The sequence below is a fragment of the Heliangelus exortis genome, chromosome 3 (genome assembly GCF_036169615.1).
Source record: "Heliangelus exortis chromosome 3, bHelExo1.hap1, whole genome shotgun sequence".
Taxonomy (NCBI): domain Eukaryota; kingdom Metazoa; phylum Chordata; class Aves; order Apodiformes; family Trochilidae; genus Heliangelus; species Heliangelus exortis.
In genome coordinates, this window is record NC_092424.1 from 59,862,925 (window position 1) to 59,890,496 (window position 27,572).

At 35.5% G+C, this 27,572-nt stretch overlaps 1 protein-coding gene across 4 annotated transcripts in view; it reads left to right on the forward strand.

Moving 5' to 3' along the window:
- Positions 1 to 27,572, forward strand: part of MED23 (mediator complex subunit 23) — a 320,898-nt gene that overhangs the window by 284,603 nt on the left and 8,723 nt on the right. Inside the window, exons 2-24 of one of the 4 annotated variants that reach the window (XM_071740909.1) lie at positions 1,118 to 1,149; positions 1,254 to 1,341; positions 2,074 to 2,198; positions 2,339 to 2,450; positions 3,208 to 3,306; positions 3,821 to 3,922; positions 4,874 to 4,943; positions 6,483 to 6,595; positions 7,831 to 7,926; positions 8,503 to 8,520; positions 14,955 to 15,155; positions 16,551 to 16,694; positions 18,343 to 18,488; positions 19,027 to 19,272; positions 19,453 to 19,595; positions 20,146 to 20,320; positions 21,088 to 21,251; positions 22,110 to 22,234; positions 22,726 to 22,931; positions 23,841 to 24,021; positions 24,994 to 25,164; positions 26,203 to 26,419; positions 27,205 to 27,441. In XM_071740909.1, the coding sequence (XP_071597010.1) occupies positions 1,118 to 1,149; positions 1,254 to 1,341; positions 2,074 to 2,198; positions 2,339 to 2,450; positions 3,208 to 3,306; positions 3,821 to 3,922; positions 4,874 to 4,943; positions 6,483 to 6,595; positions 7,831 to 7,926; positions 8,503 to 8,520; positions 14,955 to 15,155; positions 16,551 to 16,694; positions 18,343 to 18,488; positions 19,027 to 19,272; positions 19,453 to 19,595; positions 20,146 to 20,320; positions 21,088 to 21,251; positions 22,110 to 22,234; positions 22,726 to 22,931; positions 23,841 to 24,021; positions 24,994 to 25,164; positions 26,203 to 26,419; positions 27,205 to 27,441 (3,211 nt within the window). The remainder of the gene's footprint in view (positions 1 to 1,117; positions 1,150 to 1,253; positions 1,342 to 2,073; positions 2,199 to 2,338; positions 2,451 to 3,207; positions 3,307 to 3,820; positions 3,923 to 4,873; positions 4,944 to 6,482; positions 6,596 to 7,830; positions 7,927 to 8,502; positions 8,521 to 14,954; positions 15,156 to 16,550; positions 16,695 to 18,342; positions 18,489 to 19,026; positions 19,273 to 19,452; positions 19,596 to 20,145; positions 20,321 to 21,087; positions 21,252 to 22,109; positions 22,235 to 22,725; positions 22,932 to 23,840; positions 24,022 to 24,993; positions 25,165 to 26,202; positions 26,420 to 27,204; positions 27,442 to 27,572) is intronic. The other 3 variants (XM_071740911.1, XM_071740910.1, XM_071740913.1) reach the window with 3 other exon arrangements.

Here is a 27,572-nt window from a genome sequence, read left to right on the forward strand (position 1 = left end):
TAGCTAAAATTTTTATGGAACAGCAACAACAAAAAGGCCCTTACTAAACTTCATTGTATTTTTGAAGCCGTAAGAGAGAAAACAGCAAGTTGTTACTTTCAGTGCTGCTGTTACTGACTTGTGAAGGACAGCACTGAAACTTTCATAGGTTACTATGTGGAGCAGATGAGTGAATCCTCCTGGGGACTGTCACAACTCAAGTGAAAGAAACAACATGGATTTATCAGAGGCAAATGGTGCCTAACAAACCTGATTGCCTTGTATGACAAAGTAACCTCCACAGGTGATGCAGTGTGAGTGGTGAACATTGCCTACCCTGACTTCTCACTTTTTTGCTTCTTGAGAAAGCTGTGAGGAGCAGTGACAGGCAGTCCTAGGCTGTATGACTGAAAAGGATCACCAGAAAGATTAATTTATTACATGCTGTTTTTTCTATAATATAAAAATTAAAATTTTGTGGTTAGTGGTACAGAATTCTTACAGAAGGTAAATAATTGTAGGATAGTATTTTCCAGAGACTCTTTGCTGATGTATTAGAAAACTATGTAGAAGCATTTGACCAAAATGAAGTTTACATATTTTTCCCTTATTTATTTATTAAAATATAGTCTTTACTTAGTAGAAGTCTGTGTAATCATTCAATGGAATTTGAATTCCAGTGGACTTAAACTCAGATGAGAAAGCTGTATATAATTGATTCATGTAACTGAATGTCATGGAACATGAGCAGGACAAGAGCTTAATGGGATTAAAACCACTACTTTTCTTTAAAGTATGAAAAAGGAACTGCAGTAGTAGAATCAAGTAATTTCTTCATCTTTGGAAAGTAAATCAGTCTCTAGGTGTTTAGAAGAAAAAAAAAAAGTGAAAAAACCTGAAGAGCCTTAATCTGGGTCCACGGAGGTATGTTGTTTATATGAAAAAAAACCAAACCTAAACCAGTGTCAACTTTGGAAGAGTCTAGTGTAGCAGAAGAAATATGTCTTTCTGATAAAGTCCCATAACAGTATAACTGTTAATCTTCTTTACTTTATCTTTGTGGTGTGTTACTTGTAGAAAACCACAATTACTATTGTAGAAAATCACAATAGCTCACTCAGAGATTTTTCTTTTACAGAAAACAGAAGTAATTGAAGAAGCTTTTCCTGGGTGAGTGTAATGTTAATTTATTTGTGCAAGACTTCCTGTATATAGATCTATTTTTCTACCTGTGCTCTTTCTTTGCTAATAACTAATGTTCTTATTTGCATTAGTATGTTTATGGACACTCCTGAAGATGAGAGAACCAAACTGATCAGCTGCCTGGGCGCTTTTAGACAATTCTGGAGCAGTCTTTCCCAGGTTAATATTTAATTTATTGCTTACATGTACTTTATGTACTTTTTTAATACAGTGAAACGTTCTCTAGCAGATAAGCACTAAAGCTACTAACAGTGCTTAGTTGTTCTGAATCTGGTTTCAGATGTGACACTGTAAAGAATATAGGAAGACTGCAAGAAAAAGATTAGTTTTGACATTTGTAAGATTTCATAGTTGTACAGCAGAAGTTAGTGTGCAGTGCAAATAAAGATAAGCAAATGGAAGCATAACTGTAAGGAAATTAAAAAGTTAGTTGGTTACATAATTTCTGGTAGAAGTGAATAAGAAGGGGGGGGGAAAAAGTAAAAGTAGATGTTTATGCTCAAAAATTACCTTTCAAAAGCTAGATACTTCTAGGCACTTGTGTGTAATTGGACTCTCAGTCATCTTTATTTTCCCTGAATTTTATTATAACTATGAAAAATATAGAACAGTTCTATTTTGGTCTATTCTGTTCTAACTTACATGTGAAAAACAAAGATGACTATGGAAATAAATGTTTCATCTGGGAGAGGTTTCCAATACTGGACAACTGGACTTCAAAATTAGATTAAAAGACTTGCAGGAAAAATTGTATATTGGACAACTGTGCAACTTCTACAGTTTATAATCTGGTTCTTTTGTTGGTTTCATTTCTTCACGGTAGGATACTGTATGAATCTTTTGTTTCACTGCTTGTAAGTGCATTCTTTCTCCCCTCTACTGCTTTTTCAGGAATCCCATGAGCAGTGTGTCCAGTGGATTGTAAGATTCATTCATAGCCAGCATAGTCCTAAAAGAATTTCTTTTCTTTATGACTGTTTAGCAATGGCTGTAGAAACTGGACTTTTGCCACCCAGGTAAGCTGTGTTGGAGCTCATAGAAGTTGTAATATTTGGGGTATTTTATGATTTGGGGTATTTTATGATGCTATTGCAAAACTAATGCTTGGAGAATGCAGTTATTGTCTGTTACTCATTCTTGCATTGTCTTCTGCTAGGATGGTTTGTGAATCTCTGATAAACTCTGATACACTTGAATGGGAAAGGACACAGTTGTGGGCATTAACATTTAAATTGGTCCGGAAGATTATTGGAGGTGTAGACTACAAGGTATCATCCCCCATTGTTTATTTGCTTCATGATAAGACACATTATTTGCTTTGGTTTTGCAGTTTTGAGGCAGAGGCATACAGTGTTTTGAAGTCTGCTTTGATTATAAAAAAAAGATAAATGAAAAAAACAGTGAGACCACTTTTAATGTTTTTTTATAGTTGAGGTTTACCTGTATGGACAATGTAAATCCTCCTACCCTTTTCTTTCTTACACGGTTATCTTTAATCTCTCTTAATAATAAGTCTTTCATTTACAAGGCAACTCTAATGCAGTTGCAGAAGTGGTACACATGGAAAAGTAATACTATCAACCATGACACTGAAGCTCACACATCTGCTCTGACTCCTGTTATTACACAGAAAATAGGTCCTGAAAGCTGAATCTTTGTCAGGGTACAGATAACAGAAGGAGTAAGAAACCATACATTTCTTGCTCACCTCACCAGCACTGGTGAGCGTGTTAGTGCAAAAACCATGAACATTGTACTTCAGTCAGTGTGCACAAGATGTTATAGGTTGGATGTCTCTAGATGCAGACCAAAATTTCAGCATTTATTCTTTTCTGGGATATGCTAAGATTCAGAAGTTCTGCAGTCAGTTTAATGTCATTAGCATTGGTCAGTGGCTGTCTGTCTCCTGACATTTAGCAACAAACAGCTAATTTGTCTGTCCAGAATACTTTCTGACCATATTGATTGTGTAACCACAGAAATAAATAATATCTGCCAACATTAGTTTTTTCTGCTTTCTTACAGGGTGTGCGGGATCTGTTGAAAGTGATCTTAGAGAAAATCTCAACAATTCCGAACACTGTGAGCTCAGCTGTTGTACAACAGCTTTTAGCAGCAAGAGAGGTAACTGTCTGAATTTCATATGTTGTCATTACAGCAAAAGGTAGGCCTCATTTTTTTGTCATTAATGAGTTAGTACAGTTCAAGAGTGGATAGTTGCTCTTTGTGCTCTAATTCTTCTCTGTAGTTGCATTTTATACAGTGAAAAAAGAGCTTTCGGGGATATGGTGGATAAACACTAAATCCCTAACAGGAGAGTCAGGTCTCAAGTTTGAATTGTCTGAGATGTATGAGATATAATATAGAGATTAATTTTTTTCTCAGCAAATGAAAACAGTAATTGTTTTCAGTACTTCATAGGCAAACAGAGCCATAGTTTTACTCTAGGCTTAAACAGTATAATTTACACTTGTACGTTTTAGAACAGGTTTTAAACTAATGTAATTCTAGTAGAATACAACTTCAGAAAAAGTATTTTAATTCTTATATTTATTTTCATGGGCTGTCTGCTTCAAACTAGCAGACAGACTACCTTTTTTACCTTACCCTTTACACTAATGTATTTTTTTATTTATAGGTGGTAGCCTACATTTTGGAAAGAAATGCATGTTTGTTACCTGCCTACTTTGCAGTTACAGAAATCAGAAAATTATATCCAGAAGGAAAACTTCCCCATTGGGTAATGATATGATACGAAGTCATGTAATCTGTAGTTTTGTTTGACAGAGAACAAAATTAATCAATTTTTTCAAAGTATAAATGAAGATTTAAAATCTTCAACTCAAGATACCATCTTTAGGCATGCAAGCTAAGATACAGGCTTGATGTGACTGCAACAGCTGTGCCCTGTGTTCTTAATGAAATTGACAGCATAGTTTTGACATATGGCTTGATGCTCAAAGCTTTTGAAGCACTGAGTTGATTTTGTGGAATATATTTGGAAATGCAGGTCCTGCTTACCTACCAGTTTGTGCTTTGTGGCATCAGAATTAGAAATACTACTTTAAATAGCAGTGTTTTCTTTCTGTTTAAATTTGGTTATGCAAAAATTTTTGAGGCTCCAGTGCAATGAAAATGGTCTCTGTTACAAAAAATAATGTAATGGCGATCCAGTTTTTAATTTTATCTTCTGTATTATGTTAAAAAATAATGAGGTGTCAGGAGAAGAATAAAATCCTGGCTCCCATGAATTAGTGGGAACACTCTTAACTAACTTTTTGTAAACTGAGATTTAATTCAGAGTGTACTAATCTAGGTCCATTGTCTTTGTGGAAATGTTATCCAGAGGCAAACAGATTTGTTACGAACAGCAATTTTAAAGCTTGTCTTAAATCATCTTTTCCTAAGTAGTATGCACTTAAATAATACAGTATGCATAGGAGAGACAGTCACATAAGGTGTCATTTGAGTGCAAACTGAGAAGGATGCTCCCCTAATAAGGTCACATTTTTCCTTTTGTGGTTTTAGGTTCTGGATGATTTTTCCATCTTGTCAAAATGTGTAGGAAGCTACTTATTTGAGTAGATTCCTGTATATTTTTTTTACATGGATTAACAATTTTTAAGCTTTAAATATTCCTTATCAGTATCTGCAACTTAAACCCTTATCTTATTTTTTTCTTCTCACCCAGTTACTAGGTAATTTAGTATCGGATTTTGTGGATACCTTCAGACCTACAGCAAGAATAAATTCCATTTGTGGTAAGAGAATGACTTCAAAATGAATTTATTTCTTTTGAGCTGTTTATTTTTTATAACCTTTTGGGGCATATATTCTTGTAAGCAAAGCGATTCAGAGCTTGTGTGTATTGTCTTTATCTGTCAGTTCTCAGACTTCTCTTCAGTTTTTGCTTTGAATGGTAAAATTCATAGTTTTGAGACATGTCCATTTTTGCTAAAAGCTGGTATTGGAAGTGAGCTACTTGTTACATGGCTATATAGTTTCTGAAGTGTAGGTTTTCTTTGCTGAAGCATTTGGAGTTAATACAGATCCACTGCTATGCTGGTCGCTGAGTATCTTTTGACTTCAGTTTCCATTTGTAGCTACTCAGCTGTGTTGTTGCAGGCTTCTGTGTGAACATTTTCTAGCTCAGATGAGTACTGTCTTTCCTTTTCTGTGAATAAAAAACTCGCCTCTGTTTACTGCTGGAAATCTGAAGATTAAAATTTGGCTGTTGTGATGCCTATGATATTTTTATCTTTTTGAAAAAAAATGTGTTCTTTTTGCTTTGAGAATTAAGTAGCTTAATAGCAGCTGCATTCTACCTTAGATTTCAGCAAGGTTCATTGCAGCTGAGCTGCTTCAGTGCAAAGATTAAGAACGTAAATTCATCTGTAATTCTTCAAAGCATTTTGTGTTTCAGAAGCATGTAGTTATTTCTCTTGAGAATGTGTTATTGCTTTTATGCTTAAGACTTGCAGGGATCACACACAGATTTTTGCAAGTCTTGCATATGTAGATGACCTGTATAGATACGGTTGAAGAGGAGAAAGAGACACTTATTTATTTATTGTTTGATCTGGTAATAATATGGCCATCATGGAATTTGAACTGACAGTGGGATTTAGGTCAAACTTGAGGCACCTAAATATAGGTGCTGATAAACAGGTGTGCTAGGGCCTCAGTTCAGATGCTTGTGGTTTAGCAACTGAAATAAATCTCAGGTGTCTAATATACTTTGACTAACAAATCTAAATTTATCCTGCTAAAAACTCTTCCTATGTTTACACTGGCCTTCACTGACTGAATTGACTAGACCTCCATTGATTGTAATTGGAGTCCAGATGCTTGTATTTGACTCGTTTAATGAACAGAATCCTGGTCACTCTTTGCCTTGCAGGGTGAGCAAAGTGAAAGTGAAAGACTAGATTATGTACTTAAGTTAGTAATACCAGTTTCTTTGAGGAAAGAGCCTGTGTACCAAAATTAAATCCCTAGGTCAATCAATGGGAATGGTCTTTTGGCAACCTAAAAGGGCACTTTTAGATTATTTGCAAATATTTCTATTTTCAGGGTACCCAGCCTGAACAAATGGGTATTTTGCTCCTTAGATATTTTATTATTTGAAAATTAGTTAGAAAAATAAAATCAGTCCTGAAGCAGTCCTATGGTTGAACGCTATAAAGAGTGGAAACCTCTAAGGAGAGCATAAAAGTGGCAGGGCAGTTTTTGCATCAAAGTGATGAAAAAAATAGGCCAGCTTCACTTTTTTAGATTTTATAATGTTTCATTGCATGTAGGTCGCTGTAGTCTTCTTCCTGTGGTAAATAACTCAGGTGCAATGTGTAACTCATGGAAGCTGGACCCTACAACCCTTCGCTTTCCTTTGAAAGGTCTCTTGCCATATGATAAGGTAGGCCTTATTAAGATTTGCTTTGTAAACATGTTAGATTGAATAAATATGAAGCTTTTATATCAATAGGGGAGAAAAATAATTTCAGTAGTGAGTATCCTATTTTTCCAGCTAGGCTAACACTGAAGTCGTAGATATTTTCACCGTGTTGTGTATTTCAGCGGTTTTAAGCTATATGTGCAGAACTTTAGTTTGTGGTATAACTGCTGCCCAGGATGCAGAGCAAGAGATGTTTAATGTGCTTTGTGGGTGTGTGGATGGGAGAGAGAAGTGAGAGCAGAGAATTAATTGGAAAGTTAGTTTAGCAGTGGGGAAATGAAAGAGAATGAGAAGGTAATTTCTTCTTTTCTGTGCTCTTTGTTATTGCATAGGAAACATAATTCAAACCCAAATATGTTAGCTTATTTAAACTTAAAATTCTGAGTGTGAAATAGTGGTGTACTGAAAGAATTTAAGGACTTTAAAGGATCAGGACAGAAGTCCACGCTGTTCATTATACTATTACCTGTATTCTGTATGTCTAATAAAGGATAAAAAGATGTATCTGATGACATTTAGAGTGTTTATGGTCTACAGCCATTATAATTTTGGGTGTTTCCTAAGATGGATTTGGTTTCTATATATTTAGTAATTTGGAAGAATATTTGGAAGAATATTTGGAATATCCTCTTCCAAATATTTGTTCAGTCTCCTCTGGAGACTGTGTAAACTTGTAAACTTTCAGATTCCTCGACATTCCTTTGACAAGGAATCCCATCTTTCAGCATCATTTTGCATGAGGAATTGGTTCTTTGTTTTGAGCCTAGCTTCATAATATTAATGTTTTCCTTTAAAGTGATACAACTGCTGGAAGATACAGTGAACAGATGTTTCATATCTGCTTTCTTCATGCTACTGGTTATTTTTACGGATCTTGGTCATGCTCTTCCTCATTTGTCTTACCTGGTTTCCTTTGAGTTCGTGGTGGCCTTCCAGTATTTCAGGGGTGCTTCAAAAAGTGCCCTATCCTTTTATTGAACGAAAAATGCTCCTCTGCTTTCTGTCACTTCTTTAGAGCTGTGGTTCTTTACTGCTTTCTTATGGAGATCAGAGAGCAAGATTTACCAAATAATATACATTTGCATAAATTTAAAACATTCATTCTTACATTGTTTAACTCAGTTAAACCTAAACTCACTATTAAACATAATCTTGAGGCAATTTATGTTTGTATGTGATTGCTTTTTTTTTTTAAGGATCTGTTTGAGCCACAGACTGCTCTGTTGAGATATGTGCTGGAACAGCCGTATTCAAGGGATATGGTCTGCAATATGCTAGGTCTGAATAAGCAGGTACTGTACTGTGCTGTAACATGTGATTTAATTCTGCATAGAATCTGCACTATTCTTTTTCTCTTTTCTTTGCTATAGCTAACTAAGCAAAACAGTTTAGGTCCAGAGAGTGAATTTTTTTATTATTATTATTTTAATTTTTTTTTTATGAGATCATATTAGGTTAATTGGACACTGTTGTTCCTATCATTTGTATATTGCTTTACGAATGTTAAATTGAAAAATAGAGATTTAAAATGATTTTTTTTTTGCATTGCTTTTTTTTCCTATAAGGCCAGCCTCAAGTACACCTTTGACAGACAGGAGAAAACTACTCAAACAATAAAAATTGTTATTGTTCATGTCATTAGTTTTTAAAGCATTGTTGTATTCTGTTATATTGGCATGTTGTAGTACTAGAATAGTAAAAAGCTGGGTTTTGTTTTGTTACATTTTTTTGTACCTTAGAAGGGGAGGGCTTAGTCTGGCTTGGGGATCCTTGAGGCTGGCCTCATAGTCACTGTTTTGTCTTTTCTTTTTTTCTTCCTTTATTTTTGTTCTGTCCTGTCTTGTCCTGCCCATCCTCCAATGCTCTAGACCTTGAACATTGCTCAGGTATGTTCACAACCTTACTGTTGTATTGTGACTAACGATACGCTGGCTGCTTTGTAGCCACTGATTCCAGTTAGAGAATACATGTACAGTCAGGGCTTGAAATTGGCAGGACCATTAGTCAAGGGCAAATTATCAATATGAATCTCTAGAGATGTGAGCTTAAACCTGACAGTGGTCCTTTGGTTCTAAAATTTTCACTGGAATGGACTGCTATGATTTCCCTTACCAGTCATAAGAACTTTGCTGGAATTTTCAGATGAGGATCAATCCTTAGTTTAAAATTTTCATCCTTATGCCAGTGGAAAAACATCCACTGTATGTAATTGTAAGATGATAATGCTGTAAATACATAGTTAAAAAAAAAAGAAGCCCAAAACTTTACTAGTAGAATTTTCTTATCATTAGGAAGCCTTTGTAACAAAGTTCCCAACGGGCAATTATAATACTCTCCAAGCCAGCTGAAAGACAGGTAGTGCAGAATACCACGTGAAAAGTAGTTCCTTAAAATTTGACTACTTGTATGACTAAGTGCCTGAGCACACCAACCAAGTGGACTTCTGCTTGAAATTTGAAACTATGGGTCTTTATATTTACAGTTGATCCCTTGTTACAATAATTAATTCCACACCTACTTTAAAAAACATTGTTCAAGATTTATAAAATAGCGTTGCTTGTTTGCAATACTATAGTGAAGGTTGTGTCAGTGTTTCCATTTAAGAAACTTTATTCAGATTTGTAACTTGACTATAAAATTCACATGATCCTGAAACCTTGTGTATATTTCCCAGTGTAAGTGAAATACACCAGTGTTCTTTCTGGTTTGGGACAATGTTTTTGAGTGCGCAGATTTCTACATCATGGCAAACAGTACTCTGTGTACAGTACAACAGTCTTTTGTATATGAGACTTAAAGCAGCTGAAATGTTAAGCCTTGGAAAAGAGCTGCTAGGTTTAGTGTTGAAATGAGTAGTATTTGTATTCTGTGTCTATTTCTCTGTCTATACTCAGTTAATAAATCAAACAATTCCTCTATGCATCTTGTAGCTGGTAAATAATACAAGATCTAGTAAAAAAAAATAGATTGAACCCATTTTATTCTTCTGGCTATGGGTGGTCTGTGCCTTCAGGTCAAAAGACATTGATCTTAAAAATGCTGGTTTTTAACTCCTACTCCTGTCCTCTAAAAGTAATTGAAGAAAATCAAGTAAAGTAACAATAAACATTGAACGATACTTAAAATTTGGTTGCTAATACAGGAATTCCTGCACAAAGTTTCAACCTGGCATGAATTTTTATGGCCAAGGAACAAACTTGAAGAACATACCTTATAAAGGAAATGCTGACAGAACATGAACTATAGCTGTGCTACTACAGTTACACCAGCATTAAAGATGTTTGGGCTGTTGAAAATTTGAGTTAAAAATACAAATACAGAGTAGGGTGGTGTAGCAATATAGAACAGGAAGTAACGTTCCACTTAAACATTGATGTACTCTGAATAAAACTGTGGAAAACATTTATATTTCCCTCATTTTTAGGTACTAAACTTCATGTTATGGCTTAATTTGTTAATATTGCCACTTGACAAAAAAATAGTAGCATGCTTTTCTGAAATTGTGTAGTACAACATTTATCAATGCTATAAGTAAAATGGCTGATAATTTTGTATTGTGTTCTTAGAACTGAACTAACCTGCATAAATGAATTGTTAGTATAACAGAAGACACTTAGAAATGCAAATTGTACCAAGTTTGTTTCAAAATAGACACCTCAAAGCAATGATCATTATTTATGATCATTAATTATTTATGTGAAGCTACTTGTGTGCCCTGTCAACTATTTACACAGATCCAGTTGCAGGATTGGAGCCTTCATTTGAATCTTTTGGCCTCACAAACTAGGTATGGATCAGCTGAATTTGTCCCAGTTCTCAAATAATCTTGAAGATTAAGCAATGAAATTTCCTGGTTCAGTATTAACTAAGCAGGTCTGTGTTAGATAACTGTTGACTCAAACCATCTCTGAATTGTTAAAAAAAAAAAAATAAATTCAGCCATCCTGTTAACCTTGCAGAGAGAAAAATGAAGGTAAAATTTAATACATTTATAGATTTGTATGTTCCTTTCAGGATTCTAATTTTAACTGTGGCTTGAAGTTTTCTAATAAATTTATCAAGTAGGTGTCTTGAAATCCATATGTATGGACTTCAGAATGTTCTTTTTGTCAGAGTTTGGGGATTTTTAGGTTTTTTGCTACTGTATACTTCTGTGTTGGACAGTACCTTCCCTTATATACCTGTTGGAGCTGGTCTGTAGGAAGTAGATGTTTAGATAGTATTCTCTCATGTATATTATGGTTAGCAGTTGCACTCAACCTTAAGGGTCTTCTCCAAACTAAATGAGTGTCAGTTTATATTCTACTAAGTGGGATGATATTCCCAGTACTTAATTCTCTTTTAAGGAATTTGTTGAAGTATGTGATTCTTTTGGTCTTTGGAAAATTATTAACAGTTTAAAATGTTTTAATATATTGCTGCCAAATTATGATTTAGTTTAGGGGTCTTTGCAGTTTGTTCTTAAAACTGAGCATTAGTAATGTCTCAAGGACATAAAGTCACTTTGAACGTTTTGGTTTTTATCTTTGCCCTTCCCATATGTACTGACTTGCAGGAAGAATCCAGTGCCTTTCTCACTTGTGTAATTGTGGTCTGGATAGTATTGCAATCCTCTAAACATGGAAAAACTCTAAACTTTGACTTCTCTGAAATGGGAAATATTTGAAAGAGGAGGAAATTTCAGGTGTATGTTTCTATCATGTTATATAAACTTTAATTAGCAGCTGTTGTATTAATGATTTTGCTTTTTAAATAGTGTATTTGGCTGGCTACCTATTAAACCAGCAGTGATCTGCAGCTTTGAGTAAAAAATTCTCTACTGTAGCCTGTTCAGGTGAATGTGTAGCTGTATTCTAGCTACAAAACAGGATGGTTTGCATGGGGAAGGTGTTGTTTATTTCATGTCTGTCCATACAGTGTGTAAGCAGAATCATTAAGAGAAAGGAATGATGTACTGGAATATTAAAAAATTGACTTTCCTTTCCCTTTATTTTTAAAATATTGTAGGTTGATTCTGGGATCTTACTATCTGATTTTATTTGTGTTAATGTGGCAAAGTACTTAAATTTAGGGGTGTGATTATTTTTTTATATATTCATGATTGTAAGAGTTTGAGAATGCTTCAGTGCAGCTTCCTTTTTGAAACTTACTCTATATTTATGAGGAAAATTTGAGAAAGGCCACTGAATTCAGTAATTTGGCATAATATAAGCAAGCTTTGAGGTTTTGTGTCTTGGGAACATGAACATATCTGGAAAATGGAAATGAGGGGGGGCCTATAGTTCTGTCTTGTACTAACAACTTAAGGTATTTAATTTTTACATTTTGAATTAGATGTTTCAAGACACCATGTATTCTTCCAGGCATCATGGGCTTTGAGATTTGGTCTTCTGAATCTATTTCTTAAGTGTAGATACTAAATATTTTTGAGCTCAATGTTTGCTTTAAAACATTCAAAAATTATAATAGCTTGCAGCTAGCCTTGCTGACTTCTTAAAATACTTTTAGGGAACACTTTTAACTCTACCTCCTCCCCCAACTCACCAAAAAACTCCCAATGTAAAAGAAAAAGTATCCCAAATGAAGTTAAAGCTCTGATCCATTGAATAAAAGTACTTCTAGTCCCTCAGAGGTCTGATCTTGAGAGAAATCTTACTGTCTTGTCATGGTAGCACTTCCCCCTGTTCTAGTATGGTTTAATAATGTTTTCAGTGAAATTATGTATTTATGAGATCTTTTAAATATTATTTTCAGGGCAAAATGGAAAATGTATTTATAAAATCAAATGACAAAAACTTGAATAATGTTCTATTAAGAAAAAAACAGTAATTTTGAATGCTATATTTTTCTATATTTAATCCAAAACAGGTTTTGTTTTGGTGGGTTTTGTTTTTTTTTTTTGGTTTTGCTTTGGTTGTTTAAACCATACCAAACCATGAATTCCACCTTAAGTTGTGAGGAGAATCAGCTCTCACCTATATTTTTATTGATCTCTGTGTATACTGAGATCTTCTTTCAGCTACATCTAATTAATGAAGCAATGCCCCAATCCTGCAAATTACTGTGCACCACAGTCCTTCAAAACTGTAGATACAAAATTTGTGCAAAAAAACCTATATCCACTGAAAATACATATTTTTAAAAGTGAGAAAATTAAACTAATAACAATGGAGTGTGAAGTACTGATGTATTTCTTATGCTTTAAAAATTATTTTCAATAAAACCATAATTTTTAGAATGAAAGAGTGAATTTATTTTTTTTATTTCCTTGCTCCTAAACTTCTCCCAATCTTAGAATTATTCAGAACAGTGAAAATTCCTACTGGAAATTCTAGCTTTCTGTTTATCAGTAATATTTTCCTGGTGTATTCTTTGAGTAACTTCATTCTAAATTAATATAGCCTAACATGATTAGGCTTTTGGACATTAACCCAGTGCTTAGCAAACTATTAAATTTCAAGCCCTGTACATGGTAGTTTTGCATGCTGGATTATAAACTAGTCTGTAGTGTTGTCTGTTGCACCCTGCTCTGCTTCATAATTAGTTGCTTTGGGAGGGGGAAAAAAACAACAAAACCCAAAAAAACCCAAAGCATTCTCCAGGTGGTGTTAATAGCTCTTTCTGTAAACCTGTAACGTTGTTAATCTGTGATAACAGCACTGTGTACTGGAAGAGAAGGCAAAATAGTAATTGATGCTTTCTGTTTTAGTTAGAGGTTTGTGTTAAGCATGCTTCAAGGAAGCACAGATGGAATTGTAGCTTTCTGCAGTTTTGGACTGGTGAAGAGCATGCAGCAGGGGATGCTGTTCAATATATTTTGTCAAGTTTACCCATTCTTACATTTTATTTTTAATCAAAGATAATCTTTTTTTTCATGGCAAAAGACTACCATCGATAAAGGTAGAGCAAGCATCTCCTTTCAGCATCTCTCTTTGCTTTTATTGTTCTTTTCTTTAGTAATTCAAAGGATGTTTTCAGGCTGCCTGGCTAGTAAGTCAAAGAACTCATCCAAGGCATCCCTAAAATGTTATGAGTATTTGGGCTATCTTAAATTTTTTACATAGACCTTTTTGCCTCTAGAAAGGGACACTGCATTTTCATGATCAGTGTTGAAGCAACTCAGTTCCTTTTCTTTCATATCATTAAAGTAATAATGTCTTCTTTAAGGCTGCATTATGTTACAGGCATCAAGTGTAAAGGAAAAAAAAAAAATTATCATTCCTGAAGAGAGATTGTAATAAACCAGAGGTTAGATTACTTCCAAAGGGCTAGCACTGTCTAAAATAAATGTAGTTCCATACAGCTTTTTGTCCTATTAAGGACATTGTGCCAATATAACTATATGTATGCAAGGTTGTTGCACTAAACTTGTGATATGTGACAATATACCTGATGGTCTTAAAACAAAGATTTATGAGTTCGTAGTGGGCCTGCTTGAGATGCAACTGCACTAACAAATGTTTCTGAATATGTAATGCGTTCCTTGCTTGATCATTAGCAAAAGTCATCAGGGAAGGTGTGTATTTTAAATTATTACTGTGTTTGCATAGCTCACTGTGGGTACTGTGGCAGTCTATTCACAATATGTCAAACATGCCACTCTTATCGGATTAATTTTCAAGTTTTTTTTTTCCTTGTCTTGTCCCATATGGTGGTGTAAGACAGCACCTAATATTGGGGTATTAATCGGGTGTTGTTTCTGCTGTTGTAGCTGGTCCCAACATGGGAGTTAAAAACAGAGAAGTCATTATATGCCAATATCATGTATTGGGATGTTGCCTTTGGGTTTGGTGGTGTAATTAACTTTTTCCTTATGGTGATCCCTGCTTTTGAAATGGACTTTAAAGGAGGAGAGAGAAAAGGAGAAAAAAACAGTAACAAAAAACACCTCAAAGCAAACAAAAGAAACACCCCACCCCCAACCCCTGTGTATTAAAAGAATGGCCTTTTTTTTTTTTTTTTTTCACAAATGCAAGATTATAGAAACAATATTCTGCAGGAATTTATTTTTTTAAAAAAACAACAAAAAACCACAAATAATAGCCCAGGTGTTTTGTTTTTTTTTTTTTTTTTTTTTTTTTTTTTGCATTGATGATCTGTGTTTTGAACCAGAGTAGAGAATTACCAAATGTTTCATAAAATGCAAAAGTCATCATGGCCTGTAACATACTGCAGCATTAATACACTGGCTTATCCTTAACTTAAGTTCAGACTTCATTTCATGCTTCCCAGCCTTCTGTCAAAATACTGTGCTGTAACTGCAAGTTCTGAAGTTAATGGCAAGGCTTTTGGAATACTGTATCTGATCTCTGCCTTACAGCACAAGCAGCGCTGCCCTGTGCTGGAGGACCAGCTGGTGGATCTTGTGGTGTATGCCATGGAAAGGTCTGAGACTGAAGAGAAGTTTGATGATGGTGGAACCAGTCAGCTTCTGTGGCAGCATCTCTCCAGCCAGCTCATTTTCTTTGTGCTCTTTCAGTTTGCAAGTTTTCCTCATATGGTCCTGTCACTCCATCAAAAGGTAAATTGATGAAGTTAAAAAAAAAAAGTCACTCACCCTTGCAAGAAGTACCTTATGTGTAAGACCTGCATTTTCAACCATTGTGCTCTGTTGAAGTAAGTCAAATTCTCAAGGTATGTCAGGAAATAGACCTGTGAGCTAGGTCTGTTTCCAGTGAACTCAGTTAGTTACAGGTCTGTATTTGGATTCAAAATGGGCTACTAACCAGAATAAGGAGATAAACTGGAACAATTAACAAGACTCATTGGGTTCTGTGATGTTGCAGCCAAATTACAGCCAAGCTTCAAACAGAGTGAACACACTGTTCAGTTTGTTAGCTAAAGAAACATACCATCTAGGTGGATGCAAGAACTTACAGTTTGTTTGTCTAATCAAAGCAATCTGATCAAAGATCACTTGTCCAATTCCAAAGATACTGGTAATCACAGTCCAAAGTTATTATTACTTCCTAATAATTCCTTTAAAACTGATACACTTTCTAGTGTTTACCTTCTTGTGGTCAGTGCCTCTGAATTCTGAGGGTGCTGACAGGCCTCTGTTAAGAAAGGAGGAGGAGGGTGGTGCTTAAAGTATGTCAGCAACATCCTGAGCTCTTTTCTGAGAGAAGGCATAGTGTTGGTGGGAGGAAAGGGGTGTTCTTTCTCACTGTAAGATTAATTAGGGGCTATTTAGCTACAGTTTCCAGCATGCACTTCATACTGCTTCATGTTCATTTGTCCACAGATTCGTGTTAAATCAAAGTTTACTATATATGCTTCATTTTACATGTAATGGATTCAAGTTCTCTGATTTCTTTGGTATCCCTTAATTTGATTTACCATGGCTACATTCCTCTAATTATTGTTAATGAAGCATTGAAACCCTAGTCAGTACACAATGACACAAATCTAATTAAAACTAAAGCAAGCTAGGTAAGGGTAGAGCACTGGTTATTGGAGAATTGTTGTTACAGATTAAGAATTTAAATAACAAAAAAATAAAACACCTAGATGAGGCAAGCCCAGTTGTTCTGGTTCTGACTTTTTTATCTATAAAGTTAGTAAAAAACGTGTGGCCTGTTGGTAGTAATGGCAATACTGTATTGCCTAAAACGTGGCAATTTAAGTCACAATGTTTAAGAGCTGCTAATTTTTCAAAGCAGTGATCCTCAAGAGCTAAATAGATTTTAAATCCTACAATTAATTGCTGTGGCCCTCCCAGGGCCTGTTTCTGTGTTAACTCTAAAGTGCTTGTTTGCTATCTTTTTGAAAACACGATGTACATTGCTAGTTAAGTCCTGCTAAAAAATTCCCAGTAATCTTTGCTGGAATTATTTGGTCTGTCCTTCTACCTTTATAGGAATCTCTGAGTGATTTTTCTCTGCATACAGTGTTTGTCTGTTCCTGTTTTTGACAGTTGGCAGGCCGTGGTCTCATTAAAGGAAGAGACCATCTGATGTGGGTGTTACTCCAGTTCATCTCTGGCAGCATCCAGAAGAATGCACTGGCTGACTTCCTACCAGTTATGAAGCTTTTTGATCTCCTATATCCTGAGAAAGAAGTAAGTCTTTCTGAAATTGAAACTTTTCTTTTTCATTCAACCCAAGACTTTCATGTCAGTTACTGTTGTTTTTAAGTCACTGTTACTGCAGTGTGCTGCATAGATGGAGAAAGATGCTTCATAAAATTAAATGAAAACTTTCCAGATTTCCTAGGTATGTTTATCCAGTAACAACATTTGTGCAGTGTTTTTAGGGGCAAAAAAAGACTTCTGTTATCACAGAATCATAGAATGGTTTGGGTTAGAAGGGACCTTAAAGATCATCCAGTTCCAACCCATCTGCCACAGGCCGGGAGACCTCCCACTAGACCAGGTTGCTCAAAGTCTCATCCAGCCTGGCCTTGAACACTTCCAAGGTTGGGGCATCCTCAGCTTTCCTTAGGCAACCTGTTCCAGTGCCTCTCCACCCTCACACTGAAGAATTTCTTCATCTTTTTCTTGACTTTGGTTTGACTAAGGTTTTAAGGAGTTTAAGGCCCTGAGGATACTATTAAGGAAAAATGTAGAATTTTATTGGTACATCTGGGCTGTAACAGTAATACACTGAGAGATGTCCTCAGGTGCAAAGAACTGAAGGTGACACTTAACATGTGTTTTGTATTAAATGGTTAGATAAAACTCATTCTGCAGTATGTGCTTTGCACATTCTTTTAGGATGAAGGGCCTGAAGAAGGAGGTATTAGAGGAAATTCTTTGTGACAGCATTGCCAACGTGGAGTCCTGACTGCTTGCTCTTATCATAATACCTTCTATTTGAGTCAGTAGATATCTTCACACAAATGTGTGGTGCACTAAACTGATATGTAGCGATTTTTCCCCCTGTTAACTTCATTTCCACCCACAGAAATTCATTATAGTTTGCTTTGTGAGTTTACAGTTGGTTTTGTCAGCAGAAAGTATGGGAAGAGCGACAAGTTTACTCTTAACTGTGGTGATGGGCTCTGAGTTACATTTAAAATAAGTGTCAGTGGGACAGGGGCATTTCTGAGGATTAAGTTTCACAAGCAGTTAAAATGTCATCTGCAGCTGTTGCTCTTAGGAGGATCTTGATTACACATTGCTCCTGTCTCATTTGGGCTGTATCAGTGGTGCTTGTGAAGTAGTAACTTTAACAAATGAAAAGAAGTGTAGATATTGGCAAACAGAGACAGCAAGTGTGCCTTTTTCAATGGCAGTCATATATCCAAGTCTCTAGCCAAAACCTTTTGAACTTTGGGTTGTATCTGTTCCTTTTCATAGGAAATGTATTAACATTTTAAGTGCAATGGTGATGCTAGACAAGTGAGATTTTTCAGAAAATAACCATTTAGTAGGTTAACCATTGAGTACCTACTGTGGTAGGTACCTACCTAAGCATATACAATAACTGATTTCTAAATTGTGTGTGGCTTAGAGTAAAAGTATGCATTTTGGAACTACATATTTCCCAAATCTGTGTACTCAGAAGCATGAAATTCTGTTTGCTGAGGTCAGCTTGTTTGTTTGTTTCAGAATAATTGCACACTCAGATGACCATAGAATCTTGTATCAAATGTTAATTATGGTGTTACAAGTTGGGAAAAGAGACTTGACCTTGTGAATGCTGGCTGTCTAAGTTGGTGTATATAAATACATGCAATCTTATCACATTCATGTGTTCTTTCTTTAGTGTATTCCTGTACCTGATATTAACAAACCTCAGTCAACTCATGCTTTTGCAATGACCTGTATTTGGATTCATCTGAATCGGAAGGCCCATAGTGACAACTCCAAGTTACAGATTCCCATTCCTCATTCACTTAAACTTCACCATGAGTGAGTTTTGAGGGTTTCCTTATATTTGGATTTGACTCTAGACACTGTTGAATTGGAAGCTTGAAGTCTGTATGGAGAATGTATTGTGTGAGGGGGTGCTGGATAAGGGTTATCAAAGAAATTAAGCAGTACTAAGAGCTCAAAGTCAGCATGTTGTTGTCACACAGCTAACAGAAATATATTACGTATTGGATTATTAATTCTTTTTTACTGATGGAGAAAGTAAAATTCTGCTTATAATAATGTGGTTTGGAAAGTATGGATAAGCAGTACATTGGAATAATTTTTCTTCAGAAAGATCATTTTTTTGAAGTCCATTTTTCTCCTGAGTTTTCTCTCAAATAAGAAAATCATAACACAGTGAAACTGTGGTTCAAGATGTAGTAATTTTGATGGGGTGCAATTAATAAATATTTTAATTTTTCTACTGTCTTACAGTGGGCTTTTGACTAGGGTTATTTTGTCTGTAGTACTGGAATGCATGTGTACTCTTTTTCTTGCTTCTTTCTACTTAATGTTTAATCTCTTTGTCACACAGATTTTTGCAACAGAGTTTAAGAAATAAAAGCTTACAGATGAATGACTACAAGATTGCCTTGTTGTGCAATGCTTATTCAACCAACTCAGAGTGTTTCACTTTGCCAATGGGTGTACTGGTAGAGACTATTTATGGGAATGGCAACATGAGGATACCTCTTCCAGGGACTAATTGCATGGCATCGGGGTCTGTTACACCACTGCCCATGAATCTGTTGGATTCACTCACAGTTCATGCCAAAATGAGGTGCAGTATGCAGCTAGCTTGTTTTTTGACCTGTAAATCTATCTATAACTAATTATTAGCAGGAAAGCTTTCCTGTGTCTGGACATGTAATGTATAGATATGTTAATTTAACTTAATTCATTTCTTAACTTCCAAGTTTGGGGTTTTTTTAATTGAAAAATACTTTCTTTCTTTCCTCAGTCTGATTCATAGCATAGCTACACGGGTAATTAAGTTGGCTCATGCAAAATCAAGTGTGGCCCTGGCTCCTGCTCTTGTGGAAACCTACAGTCGCCTGTTGGTCTATATGGAAATAGAGTCCTTGGGCATCAAAGGCTTTATCAGTAAGAAAAAAACCCCTTCCTCCCTCCTTCAACTTGTTCAGTAGCATTTTATTTTAATGGCACTTAAAGACCATGGTAGAAATGAAAATCTACTGATGCAGCATGCTTAATTTAATATAGAAATTAGTATAATGTAAAAGAAATTGTAATTGTTATTCTGGTGCTGCAGTAAATTTCAGATGCGTGTACTGCTGTCCCTTAATGTCATTCCTGTACACGGTGAAGACCTTCCTGGTTAGGCTGCATTGTGCAACAATATGCTTCATGGAAAACTGAAAACCAAGTTACTTATGTATATGTAAATGATATTTAATTGTACTCATTAAAATAATATGCATGTCTTCAGTGTATGTTCATTCAAAAGATTACTGAGCTCTACACAGTTACCGCATCCTCACACAGTCCTTGCACACACACTCTGTAAAGGAAATACTGGACTTTCAACTAAACAGAATTGTCTACCCACAGTGTAGTCTGTAGTTTTAAGTTTTTTTGTTTATTTTGAAGTATAATTGTTGGAAAACTTACTTTACAAATTATCTTTCATAAGGTCAGCTCCTACCAACGGTGTTCAAATCTCACGCCTGGGGAATTTTGCACACTCTGCTGGAAATGTTCAGCTATCGGATGCATCACATCCAGCCTCATTACAGAGTCCAACTTCTCAGCCATCTTCATTCCTTAGCTGCTGTGCCACAGACTAATCAGAACCAGCTTCATCTGTGGTGAGTGATGTTTACCATTTTAACTATAATCTCAAATTCCTTGTTCATCGTGTATTGAAACTGTGTTTTAAATGGAAGGTAAATAATTCTAAGTCTTTTATGGACATAAATTTTGTTTTGCAATCTTAATCTGTGTAGTATGGATGTTAATCAATCATTTTAGATAAGGACTGCATGCAAATAGAGTGGAGTAAATTAAGATGTAGCACTGGCATTTCAAAGCCAGTGTGTTAGAAAAATCCCCTTAATTACTTCAAACTATCCGGTGCAAACACCACTTCCAACTAGAGCACTGGAAAATAAAGTACTTTTAATCAAAAGTGGTGCTTTCTTATTTAATAAGGACAATTTAGTGCTATCAGTTTCAAGGTGTTAGCTTTGAAACTTCCCGTGTGTTATTCATGCCTTTTCTGGTTGTGCATACATGTACCTGTCTGTCTGTCTGTCTATCTATCTGTCTACCAACCATCACTCCTTGTTTTGATGAAAGATAACAAAAAGGGGAGAGCTCTGAATTGGAGAGACTTGCACCTTGAATATTCACTAAATCAACTTATTTTAAAAGAAAGTTGTTTAAATAATCAATAACAAATTAATTAAACAGTGGAAAAACCCCAAACTTTTCTAAAAGGTTAAGAACATCACTTCAAACCAGAAGTGTTTATATTATTTGAAGTAGAAAATGTAGTGGATAAATAGGCAATTTTGGAATCTCAGAGGCAGCAAGGTAAGCATTATTTGCTAATGGGACTGTTTTCTTCTTTCAGTGTTGAGAGTACTGCTCTGAGGCTAATAACAGCTTTGGGCAGCTCAGAAGTCCAGCCACAGTTTACACGATTCCTCAGTGATCCCAAAACAGTTCTTTCAGCAGAATCAGAAGAGCTGAACAGAGCTTTGATCTTAACTCTAGCAAGGGCAACACATGTGACAGGTAATAGCAGTGGTGTGAGAGAACACCTAAGTGAAAGCTGTAGTCAAGCCATTTGTCTAAAGTACTGCTTAATAGAGTATCATGGAAATGACCCAGTCATAAAATATATTCATACACTGCTGGTTTTCAATTTCATCATTTTAAATTTAAACATTTGACTATATTAATAATGCATGCCATTAAAAAAACAACCAAACAGACACACCACCATGAATGTTTACAGCAGGTATGCTGCTCATGTGGAAGCCATTCCTTCTCCAGCTTACCTTTAAGAAAAAGTAGTGCTTACTTTGGGTTTGCTTTCATGGGGAAGAAATAAGGGGAAGCTTTTTTTGTGTGTTTCAGTGTTTTAACAGTGTGCAATGGCATGTGTCAAGTTTTTGTTAGCTTTGAGGGGAATGTTTTCTCTATCTCCTTTTTTCTTTGAGACTTGTTGGAGAATTGAAACAACTGATTTCACAGAAACTGAGCAGCTTTTTTTAAAGCAATATAAAATGGCACCTGGCAATTTTATCATCATAATTTTCCCTGAGATTTTTTTTTTAAAGTCTAATCAGTTAATCAGCAAAACCTTGTCCTACTGTCATTACAGGAAATTAAGTGTATAATCTTAAAATCATAATGGCTTCATTTCTAACTAAAAACCTAAAAATAATGTTGTTACTGTTAATAGCATCAAAAAGATAATCTCCAGCTTGTTCTGTAGAGTAAGATTCAAAGAAAGGGGATGGGAAAAGTTTGTCCAAATAAAGGAAACCCTGTTGAACTAGCAAAGCCTAGATGTGTGTTACTACAAAAGGAATACCAATAAGAAATGGTTTTTATGTGAAATTCTGATATCAACAATCCATTTTCTAGACTTTTTCACAGGCTCTGATTCAATTCAAGGAACTTGGTGCAAGGATATATTGCAGACTATCATGAGTTTTACTCCACATAACTGGGCATCACATACACTAAGCTGTTTCCCGGCCCCTCTGCAGGTATTGTTTCAAACTGATTGTTTTATAATTGGAAATACAGAGAATTTACACTCTTACCAAGGTCCTTTGCCTTTTGCTTGTCAACAAGATTATTCCCCTGTCCAGACTGCATTGATCACAAGACACAAAAGAGTGAAGAATGATTGTAACATTGATATTTCTTTAGAAATGCATTAGCTTCTTCTGGAGTATTCTGAGGCCAAGTTGGCCAACTGATGCTTCCAGTGGAAGATAAATGGGATATTTATTTTTAAAAAAATACTTATTGATTTTTTTTTTTGGTGGCAATTTGTCATGTAGCTTTGTCAGTAACACAGCAGTCACTGTGTCATGGTGAAGCAACAACCCTACCTAGTAGGTTTGTATTGCACAAGGAGTAAGGCTCTAAGTCGGGCAGAAGTTTGGCTAAGTTTGTTCAAATGTTTTATTTTAGGCTCTCAATCACAGCAAAGTCTTTTTTTTTTTTTTTTTTTTTTTTTTTTTTTCTTCAGGTATTCTTCAAGCAGAATAATGTACCTCAGGAAAGCCGTTTTAACTTGAAAAAGAATGTCGAAGAAGAATACCGGAAGTGGAAGTCCATGACCAATGAGAATGACATCATCACACACTTCTCTATACAAGGTTCACCCCCCCTTTTTCTTTGTCTCCTGTGGAAGATGTTGTTAGAGACTGATCACATTAATCAGATTGGCTACAGGTGAGCTTATAAGATGTGTCATTTGAAGGTAACGTTCTTGGTTCTGAGGACACAGGCATTAACAGCTTGGTGTATACTTTTTATTAATTCATCGTGTGCAGAGCATGGAAAAAAGGATTTGAGCTAGATATTAGCAAGCATATCATGATAATTGTGCAGTGTTTAAGATTGTTTACACTATACAGTCTTCTGTAATGCATATTCTCCCTGGTAGGAGATAAGGATGTGAGATGTTGGAAGTAAACAGTTTATTTGTAATGGCAGTGTTTCAGGCAGCCTGAAATAGTAAACAGAAAATACAAAGTATTTCTTTACTTAGGCTTTGTATATGAATAAAGGATGAATGTTTAAAAAAATCCCCCAAAATATTGGATGAAGGCGAAAATTTATAGTAGTAGTCATTCTATTTTTTTTTTCTTGTCCTCATTAACAGTATTAGCTCCCACCGTGAAAAATAGATGATTGCTTTTCACTCCCGTTCAGGTCTGTTGAAACAATTAATATTTATGTTAGCGTGTGCTACTCTTCAGTGCCATGAGGAAATACCAGTATTTTAATGCTGTGGTTATATTAAAACACGTACTGGAAAATAAAGTTGAGTAACAGAAGATTTTCCTAATAGGTTCATAACTAAAATGAGTTTAAAAACATGAGTTCTCCACAGAATACTATGCATATGAGTTGCTGAGCTTAAGCTATTTTTTCTGATCAGTGTCCAGACATTGGAATTCCATTGCTTTAAGATTTGGCTTTTTGCTTTAATTTGTGGTTTTCTTCAGTTCATTTAATGAAGGCAGGTTTTTTCTTTGAAGACAATTGTATTAAACCCCACTAAATCCTACACAATAGACCAGTTAAAAATGTGCTAAGAACAGTAACAGTTTCTTCTTGCTTCTTCTTCTCTGCTAGGGTGTTAGAAAGAATTGGGGCCAGAGCTCTGGTCGCACATGTCAGGACATTTGCAGATTTCTTGGTGTATGAATTCTCTACCTCTGCAGGAGGCCAGCAGCTCAATAAATGTATTGAGATTCTCAATGACATGGTGTGGAAATACAACATTGTAACATTGGATAGGTTGATCCTGTGTTTGGTAAGTATTGCCTTAGAAGATAAGATGCCATTTCTTCACTGAGTCTGCTTTCTAAGGCACTTTTGCAAGAGTAATCTTTTTTAAAATGAATTGGTTTTAAGTAGTGACTATTTGCTAGCCCAATAATCAAGTAAACTAATAGATTACTTATGTAAGAAACATAAAACTCAAAGTCTTACAGTTCTCTGATTCATCAGGGTAAGCTTTTCTCAGTTATTTAATGGCAGTCATTAAATTGGTATTGTTAAATGTTCTTATTAGTGCTTTGGGTCTCTGACCTCATAGCTATGCAGTTATTTCTGCAGTCGGAAAAGGTAGAAGGGGTATGGCCATGATTCAGAAGGACATGGAAGATCTTTTATCCATTAAAGAATGTTTTCCTTCTGAAGAATTCAGCCCATTTCATCAGAAGTGTAGGAGATAAATGGCATTCTCTGCCTTTCCAGGTTGTCCCACAAAATAAAGCAGAACTTACATGAAGAGTAATTACTGAATTACTAAATTTTCCTTCAGTAATTATCCTTTAATTATATTTTAATATCTAATCTTAGCGTAAAGCTGGTTGTTTTATAAGTTTGGTTTCAAATTGAAGTCCAAATATATCAGAGGGGCTAGAAGTTTGAAGGAATCTTAAACAGTTAATGATTATGAAGGGCTTTTCTGTAAGAAAAGTGACAGCTGAAAGAGCTAAAACTCTTGTAAAATGTGCAATCACTGGAGAGTTTGTAAAACTTTCTGCTCACGGTGTAAGAATTATGATGAGTGCTTTTCACAGGAGGTGATTGAGCCTGCCTCTGTTCTATGTCTCCACTTGTAAAACAGCATTAAAAGACCATATCTTCAGTGGAAGTCTGTGTGCAGTTGTACCTAATATGTAGCCAAATTTGCTAAATGGTATTTAGGAGTTATAAAGCAGAGAGCAGTGTCAACTGTAATTCCATGTTTTCTTTTTTTTTTTCTTTTTTCTTTAAGGCTATGCGTAGTCACGAAGGAAATGAAGCTCAAGTCTGTTACTTCATCATTCAGTTACTCTTATTGAAGCCTAATGATTTCAGAAACAGAGTGAGTGATTTTGTGAAAGAGAATTCTCCAGAGCACTGGCTGCAGAATGACTGGCATACTAAGCATATGAGTTACCATAAGGTATCAAAGCTAATAAAATTCTTCTATTGTAATACTTACTGTGGCATTGAGATCAGCCAGAGAGTCTTTTGTCCTATGAATTACAGGACAGTTCTGTCAATTTTTGGAGTTACTTTGTAAGTCGTAATTTATTTGGGTTAGTATTAAAAAAATAAAAATCACTGTGTTTCTTCTGTCACCTGTGTGGCAAGAACATGATGTCCTGGTGTGTTAGGGAAGAGAACTGCTGAGATTTTAATGCTGCTATGAGCACAGTGGCTTCTGCTGTATAGGAAAGGATGTACCAATGGTGTGTTCTGTGAAGAGATAAATAAACACTAAGATAAAATAGATGTGAGCAGTGTCTCACGTAGCTAAATACATACAGTCTAGTTCTGATCCAGAACCTCTTTGGTTTGTACTAGCCCTCTGCTTTAGCCATACAGTGTCTAACAGTGCCTAAAAGTGTAAGGGTAGCAGGGAAGCAAATTATATTATCCTGGGAAGTGCTCTGACACGTCTGCACAGTTCCTAGACTCAACCTGACATATGGCAATTTCAGCTACAAGTAGAGCACTACAAGCTTTGCCTTCAGCTGTGCATCTGGTATGTGAGTACACTGCAGTTCTTTCCTAGGGAGTTATTACATGCATATTATTTTAGTGTTCTAATTCAGTATGTCATGCAGAAGCTTTCAGGAGTGCTGATTTCCCCTAAGTTTTCTCTTAAAATACTTGACAAAAAACACATAAGCACTAGCTGCTTTCAGCTTTGCTTTGAAATGCTTAATGTTCTCTTACGCCCACTTTAAGGGGGTGGTAAAACTGTTTTGTTTTGTTTTTTCTGAAGAAGTTGCTATCTGCTAGTCTAATAACTAAATAATTTCACTCAGAGTTGAATTTTTTTTCAGTAAGCTTTATAGTAAAATCATCTCACTGCCTTCATTTGTGACAGTAGCAGTTAAGAAGTGTCTTTTTAAAGCAAAGTAGGTGCTAAATGTTTAATGCACTACTTTTAAAGGAAGAGCTTTTTTTAATTTTTTTTTTCTTTTCTCTCCAGAAATATCCTGAAAAGCTGTATTTTGAGGGCTTGGCAGAGCAAGTCAATCCCCCAGTTCAGATCCAGCCCCAGTACCTGCCAATTTATTTTGGAAATGTATGCCTGCGCTTTCTGCCAGTGTTTGACATTGTGATTCATAGATTTCTGGAATTGCTTCCAGTGTCCAAATCACTAGAAACTTTACTGGATCATCTGGGAGGTTTATACAAATTCCATGGTAAGGAGTGCATTCAAAAATAAGTATTCCTATTGCAATAGTACTATGCTCTTCATTCATAATTTTCATCTATTAGCACAGCAGTGTTTTAATCTTTTCCTGTTTTGTAAGCCCTGTGTATATTTCCACAGAGAATTACAATCCCTAGGTAGTGAATTTCAGCCTACTAACAGTGAACTTGCTTTTATTCAGGTAGCTCTTGCTAATTATTGCTTCCTTCACACCATTTCCTTTCACTTCCTTCTAGTAGTAAGTACTTGAACCTATGTCCTAACAAACTTGCTGTTAATAAGACTGAAAGAGCTAAAAAAGCAGTTCCTCCCTCTATCCTTATTTATGATTCAAATAAATTAATCTGTTTTTTGTTAACACTTTTCTAACTGCACTGTTATAACAAGTTTTTTATACGAGTCGTTGCTGAGTTACACTCGGACAACTTACAATATTCTTTCTTTACTCTGACTTTGTACATGGATTCTTCCTGCTTAATACTTTCTAGATGAAGAGATTAATTAGACAGTTTACTTACAAGTATATTACATTATCACTAAGATATGAACTATTAGCAGTACTTTCCAGTACATGTATGTATAAGACAAAAGAAAATCAGTGTTGTAGTGTACAGTGAAAAAAAAGACGAATCAATTCCTTACGTGCTGTCTTTTAATACATACAGCTAACTCTTCTAGGGCTTTTGACTTTAATTTTATGTTTGCAACCATAAATATAATGGTAATGGTAGAATTCTGGGGTTTTTTTCTTTGTTTTCCTTTTATTCTTTGCAGACCGTCCAGTGACTTACCTGTACAACACTCTTCACTACTATGAGACCCAGCTCAGGGAGCGCACAAACCTCAAGAGAAAACTTGTTCATGCCATAATTGGCTCTCTCAAAGATAATCGCCCACTGGGCTGGTGCCTGAGTGATACTTATCTCAAATGTGCTATGAATCCCCGAGAAGAAAACCCATGGATTCCTGATGATACTTACTACTGCAAGCTCATTGGAAGACTGGTAGACAATATCCTTCATAAAATTGGCGTGGAGTTAGCTCTGCTAGTGTCTTACAGTTGCATCAAAATAAGCTCAATTTCTGCCTATTCAGATATGAAATACAGATTGGAGTCTTTAGTTAACAGCGTGTATCAGTCT